We start from the raw sequence: 21239 nt of genomic DNA, 5'->3' as shown, positions 1-21239 counted from the left end.
TTAATTTCATGACATTTAATGGTAGAGATCAACAAGAAATGCACAAACACAATTATATATCTATGATTTCTTGTTTCTTATTTTAAGATGATGGTTTATGTACCAGGCTCATGAGCTTGAAGCCCTCCAGCAGCTTGCAGTTCTTGTTCTTGAGGCGGTGGGCCTCATCGATTATAACACAGCGCCAGTCTATGGCGTTAAGTTCAGGACAGCCTCCCAGGATCATCTCAAATGTGGTGATCAGAGCCTGAAACCTGTAGGCCCCCCGCATTGCACGGCCCTGGAGATAAAGGGAGAGATTTGGGAAAAGCATTTAAGGTTTTTGAAACAACTTTCATTTTTGTGACATTGCATTTGGGTCACTATATTCAAGAAATAGTATCTCAAGAGCTACATAAAAACACTTAACATTTGCATTATTAGTTTGTAGATTTGTAGAATTCAAATAATGGAGAATGTGGACTGTCATTAAAATTAAATGTTTTCTGAGTGTATTTAATGACTATGTAAGTTTTATATCGGAAAATACAGAGTGGACACATACATAATTCAGGTACAGTGATCCAGTGCACCCTTGGATGTGCTCCTCTCACTTGTTGACATCATAAACCTACTAATTTGCAGCCTTATGCTGTTGACAGTAAACACGTGGCCAACTCTATTTTTAGGTTTCACACACCTCTTGGTTGAGAGGCAAATCTACAGTACAACCAAGACATGATTGCGCACCCACTAGCGAGTCTTTATACTGTTTATTTGTTTGTTTTTCCGTCTGGGGAGGCTTTGCTTCACCACGCCTCATCATTTGTATCTATTGCCTTGACAACAGTCCTCAAGGGATACTCAGTTATCCAGTAACCTCCTCCCACAGCCAGCCAGCCAGCCAGCCTGCCTGCCTGCCAGCCAGCCAGCCAGCCAACAGACTGCTGTAGAGGAGCCTCTCTCTCTGATATGCCTGAGCAGCACTGACAGAGAGCTCCCCTTGGGGGCTGCTATGACATCACAGGCTGCCTGGGAGACAGCCTGGTGGCGGCTCCGCTCTGTTCTGCTCTCACTCGTCTTAATTCCTCCTACAGTTCGTTTGAATACTAAGAGCTCCTAAGTGCCTGTTGTAACACATCACGTGGCCTGCCAACCACAGAAAGCCTCCGCTCAAGGCTCACTAACTGCCTACTAGTCTACTTATTGTCAGGCATGTGCCCTTCTCTGAATCGTGTTATATGCTACATTAGTACTATGAACCACTTATTCATGAAAATGTTCCCATGTGCCAAGAGCTTCACGGACAGCAGAATTTGATTTCAACACTATTCTCTCATAATTTAAGAGGATGGATGACAGAATCAAGTCAGATTTCCTAAATCTTAGCAATTATGTTCCACAAACAAAATCAACATCAACCTTTTGTCAAGAGAAAACTTTTGCCTGGGTCATCGCACTGCATTCACTACAACTACTACAATTCATCTACTGCCTGCCTTCCTCTTTCTCTAGGTGAGGTTTGCTTCTGAATCATTGTGGTGAGTGAGTCTGTAGCATTGGTTACAGAGTCTTGGTGCATTTGAGCTTTTTTGTTACACATGATAATCATGTTCTCCCTGGCTTTTCAATATCCGACTGGCATTGTTGTGTGCAGGCGTCCCATGTTAAAACATATCATTAGATTACTCACAGGACTTCATGTTGTTGACACAGTGCTGCTGTTTTCTAAAAGGCACTGTGATTATTTTAATCGAAGTGAATCACTGCTATTCACTCCAAAAGGTAAGCACAGTGATGTTGCTTTTTGCTCGACTGTGTTCAAAAAAGGGGAAAGATTAGGTATCTCAGGGTGACTTAAAATGCCTCTCAATCCTCATGATTCCAGTAGTATTAGATATGTGAGACAAGATGTGTGCTCGGCTGTGAATCCACAACAGTGGCGTGCTCTAACCACATCTGTCAGCCTGCAATAAATATAACACATATTTGAACAGTATACCAGTATACCTATATAAGAAATATATACCCATCTAAATACGTACTTCTGTGTTCGAAAGATTGTCATTCTTTGAGTCTATTTTTCCTGTTGGTCTGTATTCTTTTATTCAGTAAGTGTCTAATACAAAGGGTCAGTTACAGGCCACCATAGCACGATGTCCATCTCTGGCCCGGTGAGTGCACAGCTGCTCCACTCCCATCAGCAGTAACCATAGTAACCACAGCTACAGCAGGGCCCCTTATTGATAGCAAGCGTAAGGGAGGTCTGTAAACATTCAGGGAAGAGCCATAGTGTCCCTGGGATGAATAGTATGCATCATCCTTATTAAGACAAAAGTCAAGGAAGACCCTCAACATGAATTAGGTACAACATGAGATCATGTTTAGATTTAGGTCCCCAGAAGAATTTTCACACATGTGCATGGGAGATATGGAATAGCCTTATTTGGGAATATTTTTGGCACCACCAAGAAGGATCCTGGTGGTGTATATACATCCAGTCCAAGGGACAGCTTCAGATGTGGTAAAGCATTATATTAGCTAACTTGGTAACATCTGTAATTGTCCACTGACTGTCCTCTTGGTACTTCAAGCTGAAATAACTACTTATGCCCATGATATCTGAGGTCTCCTGAAACCTCCTCCATCAGGCTCACAAGATTTCCATCACACTGGAGAGACGAACTTTTACTCTCTCTTAAATTGATATAATAAGCTCTTAATGGTCTTAATATGATACTATAAAACAGAAATTCACTTCTGTCTTAAACCTTGAGACTAAATCGTGCTAGTATAACACAGGACAGAACTAGTGTTTTTTTCAAAGAAAGGGGTATGCTAAGAATGCCATGCAATTTACTGAGTGTGTTGCACTACCCCCTGTATAGATATCCTACACTGACTTTTGCGACATCTAGCAGCTAGCTGACATACATTTACACTCAGAACTGGGGAGATGATTCTTCAAAATTAAATTTCTTGTGCTGGGAACTGAGCTTGTTGTGTGAATGTGTTTTAACCGTCACCATCACTATTTCAATTATAAAGCTTAATGCCCATTTACCTGTGCATCCCTGAAATACATCTCATACTGGTGGAGCATCTGCCTGCTGACCATGCTTCCATGGTAGACGATAACATTGAGGTGCGTCCAAGTACGGAACTCACGCTCCCAGTTGGCAATTGTGGAGAGCGGAGCTATAATGAGGTATGGCGTCTTGATGCCCACACGATGCATCTCCTCGAGGAACGTGATGGACTGGATGGTCTTTCCCAGGCCCATCTCGTCTGCCAAGATGCAGTTCCGTCTGTCAGGAGAGGAAAGAACAAGATTGAGAAAAGAAAAAAATAGGGGAGAATAAAAACAGCAGGAGAAAACTTAGGTAAAAGTATAGGTAAGTGGTGGTGTATTTAGGAGCATTTCTGCTGCATGTAACAAAGCTTGTGGTGGTTTCAAAGTACACAGGAAAATGTGTAAAGATATAGAAAATAGCCTGGTGAAGATGCAGAAATAGACAAAGAAGAAAAGGAGGGAAACAAGGAAAAAGGCACAAAAATCCCTTGATACTAAAAGACTAAACAGAAAACAACGGAGGAGAAAACGACATCATCAGCAATAATAACACAGCAAAGCGATGACATACAACATAATGGCAAATGCAACTGCCTCTGCTGCGTGGTGTACTCCGGCAAACCATTTATTCAGCTGTCCAGTGGGTGGGGGTATTATGTCTTGATGCTAATTGCAATGTGCAGATATTCCCACAGGCCTCTTAAGCAGCTCTCTACTTTTGATGAATCTTTCTGCGTGGGCATACACAAACTCCTGCATGCTCACACATAACAAAGCCAATTCCCAGGGTTAATGCAAGCACACTGACACTGTGTACTCCAGAAGTACAATGCAGAGTTACTGCACTGTTTCATGAGTAAAGAAAAGCAATTGTTGTTGCAGCAGTGTGCACTCTGACAGGAAATTCGACTCTCCTCGCAGGTCAAACCAAATAATGTGAATACAGCCAAACAACAGCATGGTCCACACACATGCACATGTGTGGACCAATAATAAATCACGTTTTCTGATGTGGGTGAGTGTGTGTGTGTGAGTTTGTGTGTGGTACATCAGAAAACGTGATTTATTATTTATTATCTGCAATCGCTGTGCACAGAGAATGTTCTTCTTGAAATACAAAATGCCAATATCAAATCCCAGAATCAGTGCACACATTGTAGTACTCTATCAGCATGAGATTACTGAAGCTTTACTGGCAAATACAGAGATACTTAATACCGATGCTGACACCATTCAGGATAGCTTATCTAGGTATAGATTTAAAAATAATAATTATGACATGTTGATTGAAATATATATTACAAATAATATTAGATCACATTTTCATATCACATTAATTCCATTTGACTACATTAGATAAAGTGGTACTTTATTAGTTGAAATTATAGAAGTACACTGTAAAAGTTTGCTTTGGTTTGGCTCAATCCATTCAATCATGTTTAACTGTGTTTTGAGTACTGGTATGAAACAGCGTTGCAGAACATTCACCAGTAGCTGCTCAACTCTGCAACTTGTGCAATGTGTCTGATTGTGTTTTGAGTCTAATGACTAAAAACATGATCCAGATCATGGTTGCAGATGGACAACCAACAGGCTGACTTGCCTCTTGGTGGGTTTTTCAGTGTGTAAGAGCAGAGCATGTGTGAAGGTATGCACTGTAAATACAATACTTATACTACTATACTAACCTGTTGTACCAGTTGAAGAGGAGCCAGTTGACTCCCTCTAACTGGTAATCCCTGAGGGTGTTGCCGTTCCTGTATTCCCTCGACTGCTCCCTTTTCTTCCACAGATTGGCTGGGGGCCGCTCCTAAGGGATGAATGTACAGGGAGAGTTTGTATTATACATTACATTTGACTCTACATTTATATTTTGTATGAACACATTCCCAAAGAATTAAAATATTATTTTCCATTCATAATGAGGATGATGATAGACAGTGAACAATATCTGGAAAAGTGAGACAGGATACTGAGTTATGTTTTTAAATAAGTAAGGAAACACATAAAGGAGATGCATGCTGTTCTTTAAGTGGCAGTATATGTTTGTGTTTCATGTGTGAGTGTGGCCTTCACAGTGGTTAATTGTTTAGCTAATGGTGTCTATTTATTTCATCACGTAGCACAGGGCCTGAAGTATTTACACATTCTCACCACATGTTCCTCTAACACACACACATGTATCATTACGGGGAACTAACTTACAGTATTAGCACTTCAAAATGCCGGCAATAAATATACATATAAAGGAGGAGAGAACAGGAGGGAAATGGAAGTACAGTGACAAGTGAGGAATGTGGGTGGGCAAGGCTTACCACCCTGCGCGAGTCTGGCTTGACTGCCTGCAGCTGCTCAAACTCTTCAATCTTGCTCTGATCTACGTCGTCCTTCAGCTCCCAGGTGCTGTCCTCGTAAGGCAGAGAGCACCACTTCACCAGGTAGTACACCACCTCCTGCAGGAGGCAGAGAAGAATTAATGCTGGAAAAGACTAGAGCGAGGTCAAGCTCTGCTTTTATAATATTAACAAAGGCTGCGAGGAAGCCCATTAGGATGGCCTTGGGCACTTCTAAGATACAAAGACATTGCTAGAGTGGAGAATATATTGAAAGGAGCAAAACGACAAAAAAAAAAAAGTGAAACGTGTTCAGGCACGCAGACACAAATAAACACGCACACTGCTCACTGCTCACAGATATGATTACCAAATGAAAGAGGATTCGCTTTACCTCTCCTGTGTCTTTGTCCTCACAGTATGACACCTCGAGCACTCTGTCTACCTCTACATAGTCAGGGTTAAAGGGGTCCTCTTCCATCTAAGAGACAGAAAGAAACACAAGAGGGAAACAGGGAGAGAAAATGAGAGAATAAACCTGAGTGCCCACTCGCCATCTGGAGAGAGACAACCATCACTACTGTATCAACAGAGTGAGTAAAGAGATTCAAATGTATGCACACAGATGTGCCAGCCCACACAAACAAAACACAAAAAGTACCTTGCATTAGACACACACATGATAGAAGGCAACGTGTTGTGAAAACACACACTTGCTTATACTGAATGCTTGAATGTGTGCAGACACAAAGACAATATACAGCATGTCCACAACCACAGTCACACAGCCTTACATCTGCAAAGAAGAGTGCCCTCTGTGCTTGTTTCATCTTGAAGCGTTTGATCTTCTGCTGAATCCTCTTGTCCTTCTCCAGGTGTTGCTCTGTGGCCCACTCACAGTGTAGGTAGGAGCTGACACACATGAGATCAAGGTGAGAAACCCTGAAAAACACCTTCTAACTAGCATTTGAAGCGACCAGCAGGTGTGATCACAGTTTGCAGATGTGGTCACACGCACTTTTACTGACAAGCTATTTGTGCCAATATGACTCCTGCTTCTAGTCATTGTGGACTAGAAAATTTCAAATGTGAAATTCATATTTCCATTCTTTTCATCATTAGGCTGAAAAAGTAATGAATGCAATCTGGCCGATGACAAATGATCTGTCATGTGAAAAGAAATTATTTCTCTGGGAGGCTGAGGTAGTAAACCGGTGGTTCATGAATCCTAATTTTCAAAACTCTCTGACTGATAATTTGCTACGGGAAGGAGAATTTTTAATAATGTCCCTGAGTACATAGTAGAGAAATTAAATCACTGTTGCACAATTTTATGATAACATACAAGGCAACACTGAAAGCTGTCCCAAGGCTGCCTGGCATGGTTGCATGCTTGTGAAATCAAGTGGTCTGTATCTTTGCAAAAAGCCTTCAGGGCATCTGTTCTGAAGGCGTCACATTCTTGTCTTAATGTAGGAAGCTAAGTGAAATATCAGGAGCATTGTCTATAAGCAGATCAAGCACCTAACTTATGTTGGGATGATTATAGGCCACGTATGACAGAGATCCTATTAATATAGTCTCATTCAGTCACGAGACATGAATCCAAATCCAAAAATAAATGCTGATCTAAAACAAAATGAAAATCTGCCTGAAATTATTTTGTGATGGTTTATGATGTAATGCAGTGATGATTTTACTTACTAGTTTTTGTATTTTACAAAAAACTCTTCCACTTCGACCATCACCCCTGGAGAAACCTACAGAGAATAAAATATCATTATAATCGAGACAGACTTTAAACTGAGTTTTTCCTTCCTAATTTCATTTTGAACTAAAGCTGCACACATGATTACTGTGTTGATAAAAGATACCAAATATCAAGTAAAGTAATGTTCTGTTGACATTATTTACAGAAAATAAATTTGCATCATAACTGTCATAACTGTGCAGAATTTACTATCATTGAAGAAATAAAAAAGAAATAGTAGTAAATCATCATTACCTCCTTCTTAGCGATACGAGAAGACATGATTTTGTCAACAACAGCAGCGTCCTCCTCACTGGGATTCTCCTACAAGTGCAGTGAACATGAAACATTTAATGTCAAGCGCGTTCATAGTCTCTCAAAGCATATGTTTGTATAATCCTAAAGATTCCTGATGCAAAGACCAGACAGCACAATGTGCGATTAAAGAAAATAGTAAATTAAATAAAAACAGAACAGTCTGAATATGACTTTGTGTGTGTTTCCTGAGGTTTTTAATGCTTTGAATGCTTTCCTATCCAAATTACTGTCTAATGTAAGAGGCTGTCATAAATTGTAGAGACTGTTGAGCCCTCTGATAAATTTGTGATGGACTGCATAAATAAAACTGACAACAAAAAAGACATGATTACACTGCTTTACACTGTTAGGAAATGTTTTTTGGCTGCCTTCACGATGCCGCCCTGCTAATTTCTCTGCCCTTGCACCTAAATGATTAAAAATGGGCACTGGATATATGTTGCTCCATTTTGTACATGCGTACTGCAGAGGCCTTGATTTGAACAGTACAATGCTACAGTGCATAGATCAGGCTTTGCTGCACTCTAATGTCGTCCTGTTGGTGTTCTTCAAAAATGTGCTGTTTCCTGTTTTTATGCACATTACTGCCATAAAAAATTCTGTGATACTCCAAATTGTAATAATAATAAATGAATTTAAACTCGACTTGTGAGGTGTGTGGGAGTTGTAGGTAGATCTCCTTACAACAAAGAGTTGAAGAGCCGGCTGCTTGGATGCTGCTGTATTGGTTTTCTTGGCTTTGACAATAACCTTGACTTCGTCATCTGACAATCTGGCCTCCAGCTCCTCAGCATACTTCTTTCTTTTCACCTGTCGATTAGATCTCCTCTTCTGCAAAGCAAAATAAGAAAGAAACAAGATCATTTACAATAACAATCAGTTGATCTGGATTACTTCATGTCTGTCTCATGACTGAAAAATAACGTCGATGACCTTCTCTAGACAAGTGTGGAAACACCCTTAGCCTCAAACTTACTATTTTACACTTGTGTCAGAGAACTTTCCAGAGTTCTGGGGTGAACAGCACTTTTAAAACCACACTAGTTCCCTCATAATAATGGCAGTTGTGTCATGATTCATGTGAGGCTTGTTTCTTTTTTATATCATGCTATATTATTTTGTAATGGATAGGGAAAAAATGAATGATAAAATAATTAAGATTCAAAATAAACATATATATGAATGATAATGCGGGTTTTTCCAATATCAAAGATGACAAACACATGAATGCCTAATTTTCAATAAACCAGGTCAGGAATTCTGAAAAACATTAGGCTCTGTGAGCCTGAAAAAAATGAGTGTTTTCAAACCCAGCTCCTCTTCCTTCCTGTCAAGCCTTTATAATTATCATATGCGTGGGCTGCTGTATCCTGCATCAATACACGAGCCCCTCCTAATGATAATATGTAGTTAATTAGGAATAAATGCCACTGAGCCAAAGTTAATTAGGTGTTGAGTATAATATCCCCATGGAGATATACCCTCACATCCCCAAACCCAAGCTGACCAGAAGCAGGGAAGTCAAACCTGCCATACGCCATGACAGGGCTGAACCCCTGAGGAGGCCATGCTTCTTTTCTAGCTGTCGGCCACGCTACTTTGACTTCTTCCACAGGATCATCCTAAATGAGTCATCAACAGACTGTTTTAATTAAGGCCAGGGGCACCGTTTAACAAGGGTAATTATATCATAAGCAGTCGTCCGGATAGGACGCAAAGAGGAGAGCGAGAGGTGGTGGGGCAAAGGAGGAGGCAAAGTCATCATTACTCAGGATTAATACATCTAATTTTTTTTACACACGTAAAAAAAAATAATAATAATAATAAACAAAAACAAAGGCAGTGGTAATGATGTTTCCTTTCAAAGGAAGATGAGTAATGCTCTACATTTGATTTAACTTGTCATTAATGCTATACAGTATATATTTAGGTGTGCGGCGTATGTGAACGTGCACAGGACGGTGCTATTGTCGATGCTTTGACCTAGATAATGCCTCTCTGCTGTCAGTAGTCTCCATTGACACAGATAAGAATATGTACTTGTGATAGCCACCCACTGAACGGCCTCTACATGAACCACAGAGTCAATCCTCCCAGGCTCAAAGTAAAGCTGTGAAGCCTTCCTCCAGGCTCAGCAGCAGTGTGAACAGTCAGGTCGAGGACACCACTTCACTCACTGCCTTGTGTCAGAAGTAGAGCCAGCCTTTCCCTTTATTATCTCTCAGCAACAGTGTGACACCACAAGTAACAACACAAACACCACATCTGAGTAATTTAGGGAGCACCTACCAAAGATCCTGTGTTATCTCACAGTTCTGGGTTCTAATAATAATAATAATTTGATGAGGTGAGATGAGATGCATTCCAAGTGCTCAGAAGCCTTAACAACTTCAGTTGCAGTAATAGCAACGTGTACTATATGTTTTATGTCTTTATTTGAAAGTGTATGTGCGGGATCTTACAGAATCGGCATCTTTGGAGGTGTGTCGAGGGGGAGGGTCATCGTCCGACTCCTCTGAAGACTCCGGCTTTCGCTTTTTCTTCTTTCCAATCTTGATGACAATTTTCCTGAAGGAGAGAAAAGAAAAGCATCATAAATATGAGATGACGCCCAGAGTAATGAAAACCTGCACTGTACACAGACTACTGTTTATTGCTCTGTTTACAGCCTTAAACATGCAACCCAGAAGAAGCCGGTGAACACATAGACAGACAGTGATAGACTTTAACCACTTGAACCTGAATGGAACCGATAGACAAATATTTTCAAAACGTAGGTATATTTGTGTATATGAATTTCACAAATTCTGTCAGTGCATACCTGACACTAGCATGAGCTGAAATGAAATCAACTCAATTATTTCAGTAATTCTGCATGACAGATCAGGTGAGGCACGGAGGCTTAGACAGGATATTGTGCACTAAACTTGCAGTAACTTGGGACGAACCTTCTTCAACTGCTTTTTTTGTGGGAGGATAAGAAACTGCTTGGGTGACAGGCTGTCTTTAATGGATTATAAAATAACCGTCGTACAGACATTATAATACTGCTCACACTGAGAGATGTAGCAGACAAACTGATAAACATTATGTCAGCAAAGCAGTCTTGCATTAAAAAAAATAGACATTCAAACCTATTTGTTAATTTGGCCGTTTGTTGACTACACTCCCAAACTGCAACCCCCTGCAGGTTTGCACCTGTATGCAAGACTGAGTAAAACAAGTGCTCATAGATTAACTCGTGCTGCACTGCAGTACGTTAACAATAGATCCCATTTGCAGCAGTAACCTAAATACTGTAGGAATGCCTCTCTGTATGGTTGTCAGCATGTGGTTTTTAACCCCAACATACAACAACAGCAGTGGAAGGATTGTAGGAAATCCTTACATGTATTAACATGCTTACAATGGGAGCTGCCTGAGTTTAATTTATAAGGAATTCAGCGCTTTGCTAAAGCTCCCAGCTAGTCTGCATATTCAAACCAACATCACTTAGTCCTATTTTGGCAAATATTTTCCTCCTTTCATTACCGTTGCTAGTTTGTGAGCACAGCATTTCTTAACAGGGCCTAATAGAACTGTAGTATCACGACAGACTGCTGGGATGTTAGGATATTAGGAGTCCAGATGGAAGCGGATTTTACAATGAACAGACACAAGCTTCTTCTTTTCACCAGTGCCTCGTACTCCGACTCCCTCTTCTCTCTTTCACACATACACATTTCACACACGCACATATTATTTCTATGACCTTTCTCCATATATTCTATCACCACATATGCACACGTTTCCTATTTTGCGCCTCTCCATGTGTATCATCTCTTGGAAGCCACAGGCGCCAAATCTCAGCCTTGGTGTGATGTTAATGGAAAAATATTTTAAAAAATAAAATCACTGTCTTAATCGGACGTACAGCAGCATGTTCCCCTACTCTCTCTCTCTCTCTCTCTCTCTCTCTCTGTGTCTCTCTCTGTCTCACTCTCTAGCACACATAATAATTCCACCCCAACCTTCCCACAAAGGCAGACATACTCTGTGCTCCAAACACACACAATCACATGCTTATTCAGACAGACTGGAGCATGAGCAGGTATGTCTCTAGTGAGTCTCTAGTGAGGAAGTTGTCCCTGTGGGCTTGTTCATATGAGATTACATTAGAGACACATACCGCAGGTTAAAAAAAAAATTCTCATGCTGGCAATACCGCCTCCTATTAGCCTCATTCTCATTCAGACACCAAGAGGGCTCACATGCCAGCAGGCCAACCTGCTGAACAACATGCAAGTAAACACATCAACCATGTAAAGCACCACATCCTTTTTTATAATAAACCTTTTCTACTTCAGATATTCATCATGGTTTATGTTCTTGATATACTGGCATATTCAGATGTTAACAGACTGGGACAAAAGCACACCTGTGACTAAGATGTCCTCTGATTTTTCTCATATTTCTTATAATGCTTCATACAATATAGAGATAAAAGGATGAATAACCACAACTTCACTAAACTGGATTTTGTGATGATGTTGAAAATAATACAAACACACATTCCTAAATGCAGCTTCAGTACAAATTTAAGACCTCTGTTCTATTCTTGTCAGCTCAGTCGATGTTGCCGTTGATTGTTGGGAGTCAATTTCTGACGGCACAAATGACGCTGAGGTGGCACAGAGACACTGTGTGTATGACAAGCAACTCATCGTACCATTTACAGACGATGACTGGTGCACAGGACAAATGACGCAGATACATAGGAAAATGAGATGCACACAAGCGCTCTAAAGGCCACCACATTTTATTGCACCACTACAGTTTCTCAGCTTCTGTAGTTAATAGAAACATAATTTAACCAGTTTGCTCTAATCCCTTGAAATTGTTAGGCATTCTCACCTCTCTAGTTAACACGTTGGAAATAACACCTGGCCAACACCAATTACTCACTACAATGTATGAAGAAAAAGGCCAAACTGAGGGAAAGAAAAATATCAAGCTGAGAAATAATCAGGACTATACCACACATCTATTGTATTATCCGACTATAAATTAGTAAACAGCAGGTTCTCCAGGCAGCACTGAGATAAAGAGTCCCTTCTATCTGGCATCCCTGCCCCCTCTGGATGATATTATATTTCACAAATCCTCTTGACAATGACACTTCATGGTTGCCATGCAACGTGTCCTGGGGAGTGTATTTGACCATGTGGGTGGTAATGTTCAGGGTGACATCACTTCCTGTGAAAAATAACACCCATGTTCACCGACGCTACGAACAGCTGAGAAATGTGCCAAGTCAGAGAGACACAATGAACGAAAAAAAAAAAAAAAAAATAACCAGCTGTGACACCCAGAAGAATAGAGGAAATATTATAAAGCAACCGAATGGGACAGAACACAATGTTCTTCCTCGACCAAACAGAAGCTGGCTGAGATGCAGGCCTTGCTGAACAACAGTGTCACATCACCAGGCAGCAGCTCAGCGGCTAACAGGAAGTAACAGGGCTAAAGCATCCCTCTGATCCGCATATGGGAAAACCTGAACTGTGAAACGAGATACTTGAGGGCTGTGAAATCATCAATTGAGCCAGTACAGACAGAATATTGATGGTGAGGTTGCTGTTTGATACTACCAACTACTGCTACTGGAGTGTACTGGAACAACGTGGCATAGTTAAGGCTTTATAGTGAAAATATCTCCTCTATACACACACATACACACACACACACACAAAGAAACACACAAAACCTAAACCACATCTTAGAGATGGTTACAGCCTGTTCCACCCTGCTGTGGCTGATACACAGGACCACCCAGGGGTTTAGTAACACCACTGCTAACGCACACACACGACCAACGACTGGATGGCCTCCCCACAAGTTGAAATATATTAGCTCAAATGACAGGGAGGAAACACAGAGTTTCAAATCAACCTCTTCCTAAGAAAAAGAGTTATGAAAGCAACCAGTTTCACTCTGAAACCGTGGCCTCTGATTTGAACAACCCAGAGCCAGGTTTTTGTAGAGACTTGCCACAGAAATGTGCTGTGAATTAAGCCTTTGAAGAGTGGTATACAGTCTTGCGTGGCTGACAGGCAGATCTTCCCCAAATTAAATGTGTTGTGAAAAATTTGGACAAAAAAGACAAAAATGTTTGCTCAACAGTGTTTGCTTTATGTCACAGGAAGAATGCATATACTTTATAACAAGCTGAAAACAAAATTAAACAAGCTTGAGTCTGCGTCATTTATTTCACAGTTCACTTGTAAAGTTGTTGACTCCTAGTCTTATCCTCTGGGGAGCACAACACCTGCACCATGTGCAGTATTTAGAAATGACTGCATGTGAAAGCAGCACATGAAATGTAAGAAAATATCTTTACTATATTTTAAGTACCTCAGTAGAGTATACACAGAGTCCAGCCTGGGCTAACTTCAACATATTCAGGACCTTGTGTGTCTTCCAATACGTCTTCCAGTATATTCTGACAAAGACATACACACACTACATTTGTTACTCAACATTTTACCTCACACAGTTCCCACTCATAACATACCCCATGCTGTTCGATTTACGCTCCTCATCAGGCCAGTTATTTTATCCATGCCCGCTTTAAAACTGGTTTGGGGAACATGTGTGTCAAAACACATTAGTAAATGCCAAAGCATTTGGCAGGGAGCATTGTAAACAACTGCCATGTATTTTCTGTAGAACCAAAAGAATACAAGAAGCACAGAGCTGTAATCAGTAAATCCATAGTAATTAGAGAGCAATGCAGAAAAAAGAAAAATTGATTGCCATATTTTATGGACTGTCCAAGTACTAAGAAGCAACTAGTTAGTAGCAAACGACTACTATGACCCCACAAGAGATAAGGGCTTTCTTCACACCACTGGTACATGTTAGGTGTCATTTAAATGAAATCACTCATGATTCAAAACTTGTTTTTTTCTGACTTTACAAAGCAACAAAAACGATTGCTTTCTATAATAAATGACATAATACAATTGGAGTGTTGACAGTATTAAGTGGTGCTTCATTTTGGATTTATTAGTATTTATTAATACCTGTTTGATTGTTGTTAAAAATGTGTTTCATTTAATTTTCTGTTATTTTTTTCATCCAATTATTAAAATTATTTGAGAGTGAGTTAAGTGTCATAATGCAGAATCAAAATAAATGTCTTATTGTGTCGATAATATCTCTGTCGTAACAGATATCACCATAAATACCGTCTTTCAGCTCTCACTTCCCCTGATACCAGCTTCTCTAGTTTCACAACTGTGTCTTCTTCTGCTCCATATTGTTTCAATGCATTTTCATGTTAATGTTACAGGCTGAAAAAGCAGGGTGGTTGTGCGCACATCCAATGCCTATTTTAGGCCAGGTGCCGGACAGTCAGGATAATTGCAAAGAAAAAAGGGAATATCTGCACACTGATTTAAGCTCCCATTTATTGGATAGCCTACTTGCTTACGACGTTTCGACCGATGTGGTCTTCCTCAGGCAAATGGTGTGACAAGTGGCAGGCAATGTTACAGGCTGTACATAATGTTTGTTGCCGATGGAGGATAAAGTGATTTATTTGCCTGCCCACCATGATTTAAGGAGGCCATCCTCCAGCCATAATCTTGCATCTCTAATTAGACTACAGCTGCCCCTGATCTGACATTACAGATCAATCCCTGATGATAGGCCACCACAAGTATTTTCCTTAGAGTGATAGGCTTACTTGGCTTCCATCCTCCTATTGTGCCAAATAACCTCCATCTTTTGTCCCCCCAGTGTTGTCCTGCCCTACTTGGCATCCCACCACTGGGAGAGAATGTGTGAGGCTTTGATTTTAATAGAATCAAGATATGACAGTGCTTTGGAGGCCAAGGCTGTAGTGTGGTGCTTTAGCATCTCAGAGGGGCCTTCATCACCTTTAAGTTGGACCACCTTAGGAATTCTGATTATGTGTGACTGAGTCATCCTCAAAACTGGTGTTGAGCGTGAAGGGTGTGTGTCTGTGTATGTTTCTCCTCCTGAGGGGCTTATTAAGACGGCGGTGCCGGTCCTTGTCAGAAAATCCCAGTTCTTATGAATGGAGGTCTATAATCTCAGTGCCACACGGCATACAACTGAAAACGGTAGTAGCAGCACTATCAAGACCCCTCTCACTGAGTTGTGCTGCGGAGTGCACATGGCCACACTGGGGATTTCTGCTTCTTTCAGCAAGCACTTTAAAAATGGGCAACACGCACAAATTTCAACAAAGACATGCAAACAGCACAACATGTTTATATATCACACGTAAGCACACATGTGAACATGCGCATATACACACTGCAAGGGATTAACTAGAAAAACACTCAATTAAAAAACAGCTTTAGCTCTTCTTAATGAAAAAGTGAAGGAAAAGAGATTAGGCAAGCACAGAAATATGAACAGCTATATGCTGCAGCATATACAGTTGACTTAAACCTCCATTTTCTATCATGTAATTGATCTCACGAGCACCATTTTGTTTGATATTTTCATGTTACCCCGCTGCTTTGTACCATCAGCATATTTAGAACATGCCTCTTTGCAGGAAACATCGGATGCACAGCTTTGAGCGAGCTGGAAGAACCAAATTTATATTAGGGGGAAAAAAATGTAAAGAGAGGAGGGGGGAGGAGAAACAAAAAAAAAAAAAAAAAGAGGGAATGAGCGGCACAGCGCTTTCATCTGGTGATTATATGAGGTTATTTTTCAGCAGGTAGGCTGCCCAGAAAAGCTAATTCCAGCCTGCAGAGAGCTGTGATCAGCCAAGCCTGACCTGTAAAATAACCCTCGCCTCAGCCAAGGATAGGTTTTGTTCGTAAATATTTGGAGACACAATAACCTCAAATCTGCCGCTGCCTTTGTTTCATTTAATGAAAGAGGAGTCGTAACACCTGTGCTTTTCCTACTATGCCAATCTGTCTGCTATGAAAAAGACCCGTACTACAGCACAGATCTTCACATACAGTTTCCAAACCATCATATAATAATCTGCTATGTAAAAAATCTGAATAAATGTTCTTTTTCACCTATGATTATGATTTTTGTGCTGGTATTAAAATTACATTAACAACTGGAAATGAGCGAATTTGAAGGTGTAGAGAGACATTTGCATCATTTTTTTAACAGATAATGTTGAGTGATAGCAGCAGGTATGAACAGCAGCTTGTTCATGTTCATGTGATCTGATGTGTGTGATCAGTATTGGATCTTACAGTCTATATTGAGCTTTGATGAAATATAAATTAGAGACAATTCAATGATAAAGCATGTTGTCAACCAAATGTAAGTTTTCTATAATTCCAGCCAGTTTGAACTAATAGTAATAATTCTTAAGTGGATGTCTTTTCCTAAAAAGGGATTATATTAAAACACTTAAATAGCCAAGAAAAAGATCAGTGATTAATACATAATATTTTCACATATCTTGGATATGTGTCATGTTGCTAGTCCACCTGTCATAGTGCCTGGTGTATCCATATTTAAATCAGCTGCTTTCATGCATGTTTCTCATCAGTCAGACAGATTCCATATGATGGATATGACCCCTCACTTATTTGCCAAGTGGCTAGTAGAATAAACCAGCAGAGTAAGAAGGCACTCGCCTGCAGTTCCATTGAGTTGTTTGATAGAAACCTTGGTAGTAATGACACTATAGTAGTCTCAGAGATACATGCACAAAGACAATTAGCTTAATAGTCTTATCCCGTGCCATACTCTACTTATTGTAAGAACTGTGAGCTCCAATGGGAGTGTGAACATACACTGAACACCAAATACACACATAACCTCAGGCTTTCTGAACAAAAGCCTGCACACACCCTCGACAGAGCGGAGGCTGAAGTAATGACTTTAGTGGAAGGTTAGTACCTCTGCAGCCGAGAAGCATTAATATTTTATGGGGAGATCCTGGGTGGCGCATGCTTATGAACAGGACTCTCCTGTATGAATCTCTCACTGGAGCTTCGTGACATCATGTGCTTCTCCATCACCCTACATTACTGTGGCGGTGTGAATCAAATTTCTGCTTCATGTGCAGACTAACAAACACTCGATCTTACTGCATCTGGTGGTTTAAGCCAAATATGGTGAGGTTTAAGGTTTTGTCAACCACTTCCAGATGCAAGTACAGTACTGCCATTAGCTACATTAGTAACCTACAGTAGCCTAAAGAAAACTTGGAGGTGCAGTCCGAGAACGAGTTTGAAACAAATCTTTCTCAAAGGCCTTGACACAAGTACATTGGCTCAAATCTTTGTTGACTCATTACAAATTATCAGTAAAATTATTACAAATTCACAACAGCAGCTCCTCTCTAGCCACCACCAGACTTGTTACAACCATTTACAAACAGGTCAGTGTTGTATTACAGTTAGCATGTTCATTCTGATGTCTGCGTGCTTCCCCTGACTGTCTTAAGTCCACACGTATTCACTGCCACAGCGAGATGTCATACTGATAAATGGTGTGTACTCAACTGTCTAATCAGCCCAGTTTTACCTAGTAGAGCTGTGTGCTTTTATACTGGTACTGTATTTTTTTATCTTGAAAGTGAAAATACAAGTAAACGTTATTTAAAAAAAATAAAAAGTGGTGCCTGTCCTACTTTGTTTTATTAAATTTGAGCTCTATAATCTTAGCTGTATTCAAAGGTGGGAGTATGATCAGGTCACCTGATGTTCAGGCTAGTATGGGAGTGTTTATGCTTTTAGTTTTTCTGTTTACATTACAGTGCCATGAGCCTGTGACTGATCATGGTCTGACTTGACACGATTCGCGGCCCAGACCTGCCTGACTGCCTTCTGTTAGTTCACACTAGACAATTTTAACGTTGATTTTAGACACTGGCAATTTTTGGAGAAAAGCCAAAGTTCAGTTCAGATAGTTCAGATACTTGAACACTATTCATGTGGATATTGATCTGAGAAACTCACCAATGCAATGAATGCAGAAGCCTGAAAGATACCTAGCAGGCTGAATGTGGTGAGTCCAAATTCAGTGTGGTGTGGTGTGAAAAGTATTGTGACCCAGTTGTGACTGGCAATGAGTGCAGCAATGAACTACAGCTAATGAGAGCGCAAGACACAAGGAGAGGGGAAACCCGGGGGAGGAGCTGTACCACATCAATCCCTGCAGCCCATTTATCCTAATCCATTTCCTCGCCCGTATTCTTTTATTTTTCTTTCTTATTTGTTTCCTACGAATCAGGGCACAAACAGCTTGGATCGACTGTGTTTTGCAGACATCCATTTAAAAAAAAAGAAGAAGAAAATCCTGTCTGATTCATGGTGTAATTTCCCATGTCACCTGTGTTTCCATGACCTGTCATAGTTAGACCAAACAGACTTGTGGGGGATTCCTCCTGGTCTTGTGGTGGGCAAGCCACAACAATTTCAAGAAATTACAAGACAACAAGCCGTGTAGTGTGAACAGTAAGACTGGGACTTTTAAGTACTGTATGTAGCATTCGGGAAACTGAACTTGCCATCCTTAAAATGTATGGGGTTGTTTGTAATTGGATTATAAAAGGGAAATGGATATTCCAGTCCTATAAAAATATGTTTTCCACATCATCGTGGTCATTAAGCGTCAAATCGATGTTGCTTATTGAGATCACATCTCTTTAGAAAATCTACTCAAAATGGTCTCTTCTTCATTGCACAGTTTCTAATCAGCAGAAAAGTAAAAGCCCTATTAACGTGCCAGCTATGATGCTTCACACCTCAGATTATATATTCACACACTCCTACAAGCCTCTTGTCATATACAGACAAAACTATACGTCATTGGCACATTGAGGGTCTATGTATCTGAACCTTTTTTCACAATTAAAACAAAGGCAGAGGAGGACAGAGTAGAAGCTACAGCTGTAAATGATGACTGTGGACACATCCTGAGGGACTGTGAGAGATTATCATCATACAGTGAAAATTAGAATTGCACCATTCAGACACAACAAACTACAGGGTGATATTTAGATTTTTCCTGATTTCCTTTGACAAAAACCAAATACATCTGGTATAACAGCCAATTCTGAATAGTCTGAGACTCACTCGAGATAATGTGGACGGAAGGTCTATGGTAGCATGCCCTTTATTTCCCAGGCCAGCACAGACTCCTTAAAGATCTTGAAATAATAGCCATGGCAAAATTGTGACGAGTAATTGAGCTCTAAAAATCTAGAGCAAACAAAAAAGTTTTTTTTTTTTTTTTTAAACAAAGCTTTCAATCAAGTAAAAAGGGCTTAGCTCTGTATATAATTCAGTATCTATCATCTGACCTGACATTTTAAAATGGCTGGAGTGCATGATGCAATGAGTGTTATGAAAGGATGACTGAAACAATATTAGGCTACATAAGCGGGCTATGCTGCATGCATCCTGATCTGATGCTTTTTTTGCAAGTAGGCCAAGTATGGTTACTGAATAAAAATAGGTTACACAGCTCATTACCTCATAACAACAAATACTGTTATCAGTGACACATTTGAATGACGGACTGCAGACAACTCGTCAACTGCCCTTCATGATTAACAAGTCTTGCGCTGCATTTGATTAAATACTAATGGTTTCATCAAGTGTCTCCACAGACACAAGGCAGTTGGGAGGATAAGGGATCTGGGTCTGCACGGAATAACCGCGTTAAGTTTCTTGATCTCAAACATATTCAGCTACAAAGTTAAATTACATGATCAAACGGATATTTAATTTCATCATCACAACTGGGCCTGTTCACGGATACCACCGGATCAACAATCCGTTAGTTTCCCAAGCAGCTGAGAGGACCGACTTACCAAAAGCATCACCAGGCAAGCACATCCAGCTAAAGCCGGAAAAGCTGCTGGGACTCCATCACCATGACTGATGCCTCCAACATCTCACTATTCTCCCAAACATCAGGACTGCCACAACTTTCTCATTATCTCACACATACACGCGCACGCACACTCACACACACACAGCAAAATCCATTATCTGCCACAGTTTTTCTCCCTCAGCCTAGCCCATCTAATTATTAATCAACGCATCTGCCAGTCAGATATTATTGTTGACCATTGTCAGTCAATCTTAAACTGCGGCTCAAAAATACAAGCTTTCCGAATGATGGTTTGACACTGATTCCATAAGTGGGTTGTTTTCCCCATTGCACCATCCGACATTTCCATATTTAAACATTCCTCTTCTCCTTCAGCTCCCTGCCTCAGCCCCTCACATCTGCACCAGCTGATATTTCAATAGCTTGTGTTGGGTGTGGCTTATAGCTACACACTGCATATAGCAGTTAAACAGGGGGATGGGAGGCGGATTATGGTATCTATACATCAGCACTACTTCCCTGAATATACTCGGCAGTACTGTCTCACATGTAAATGCAGCCTTTGTTTGCTCCTCCCATGTCTATGCTGATGACTGAGCCTGGTTTATTGTTATGGCATGCAGTAAATTCTGTTGAACTTTGAGCTTCCATCTTGGCAACGACAGGCAGAAAATGCACGCAAGTAAAAATGCACCAGCAAAATTCACACAACACACAAGCAGGCCTTGTTACTCAGATAGACTATATAGTAACACATACAAGGAAAAGCTCTAACACTATATATTACTAAATACAGCCATTTATAATTTAATGGTATGTCCACGGCAAGTACAGAGGTGTTAGTGTCCAATCCAAACTGCTACTGCTTAAATATATGCACTGTTTAATATGAGCATCTACGTATATAATAATATTATCTTCATCACAAAGTAATCTCAAACTCAAT

General features: G+C 40.4%; 1 protein-coding gene across 6 annotated transcripts in view; it reads right to left on the bottom strand.

Annotated features, from left to right (window-relative positions):
- The window catches only part of chd9 (chromodomain helicase DNA binding protein 9), a 70669-nt gene that overhangs the window by 23130 nt on the left and 26300 nt on the right, over nt 1-21239 (bottom strand). For all 6 annotated transcript variants that reach the window (XM_084000567.1, XM_084000568.1, XM_084000569.1 and 3 more), the window contains 10 exons: nt 9916-10021; nt 8138-8284; nt 7391-7459; nt 7090-7145; nt 6180-6297; nt 5780-5866; nt 5368-5505; nt 4741-4862; nt 3044-3287; nt 104-280 (listed from right to left, as the gene is read on the bottom strand). In XM_084000567.1, the coding sequence (XP_083856693.1) occupies nt 104-280; nt 3044-3287; nt 4741-4862; nt 5368-5505; nt 5780-5866; nt 6180-6297; nt 7090-7145; nt 7391-7459; nt 8138-8284; nt 9916-10021 (1264 nt within the window). The remainder of the gene's footprint in view (nt 1-103; nt 281-3043; nt 3288-4740; nt 4863-5367; nt 5506-5779; nt 5867-6179; nt 6298-7089; nt 7146-7390; nt 7460-8137; nt 8285-9915; nt 10022-21239) is intronic.

The sequence above is a fragment of the Trachurus trachurus genome (genome assembly GCF_905171665.1).
Source record: "Trachurus trachurus genome assembly, chromosome: 3".
Lineage (NCBI taxonomy): Eukaryota > Metazoa > Chordata > Actinopteri > Carangiformes > Carangidae > Trachurus > Trachurus trachurus.
The sequence above is the reverse complement of the archived record's forward strand: the minus strand, read 5'-3'. Positions and strand labels throughout refer to the sequence as shown.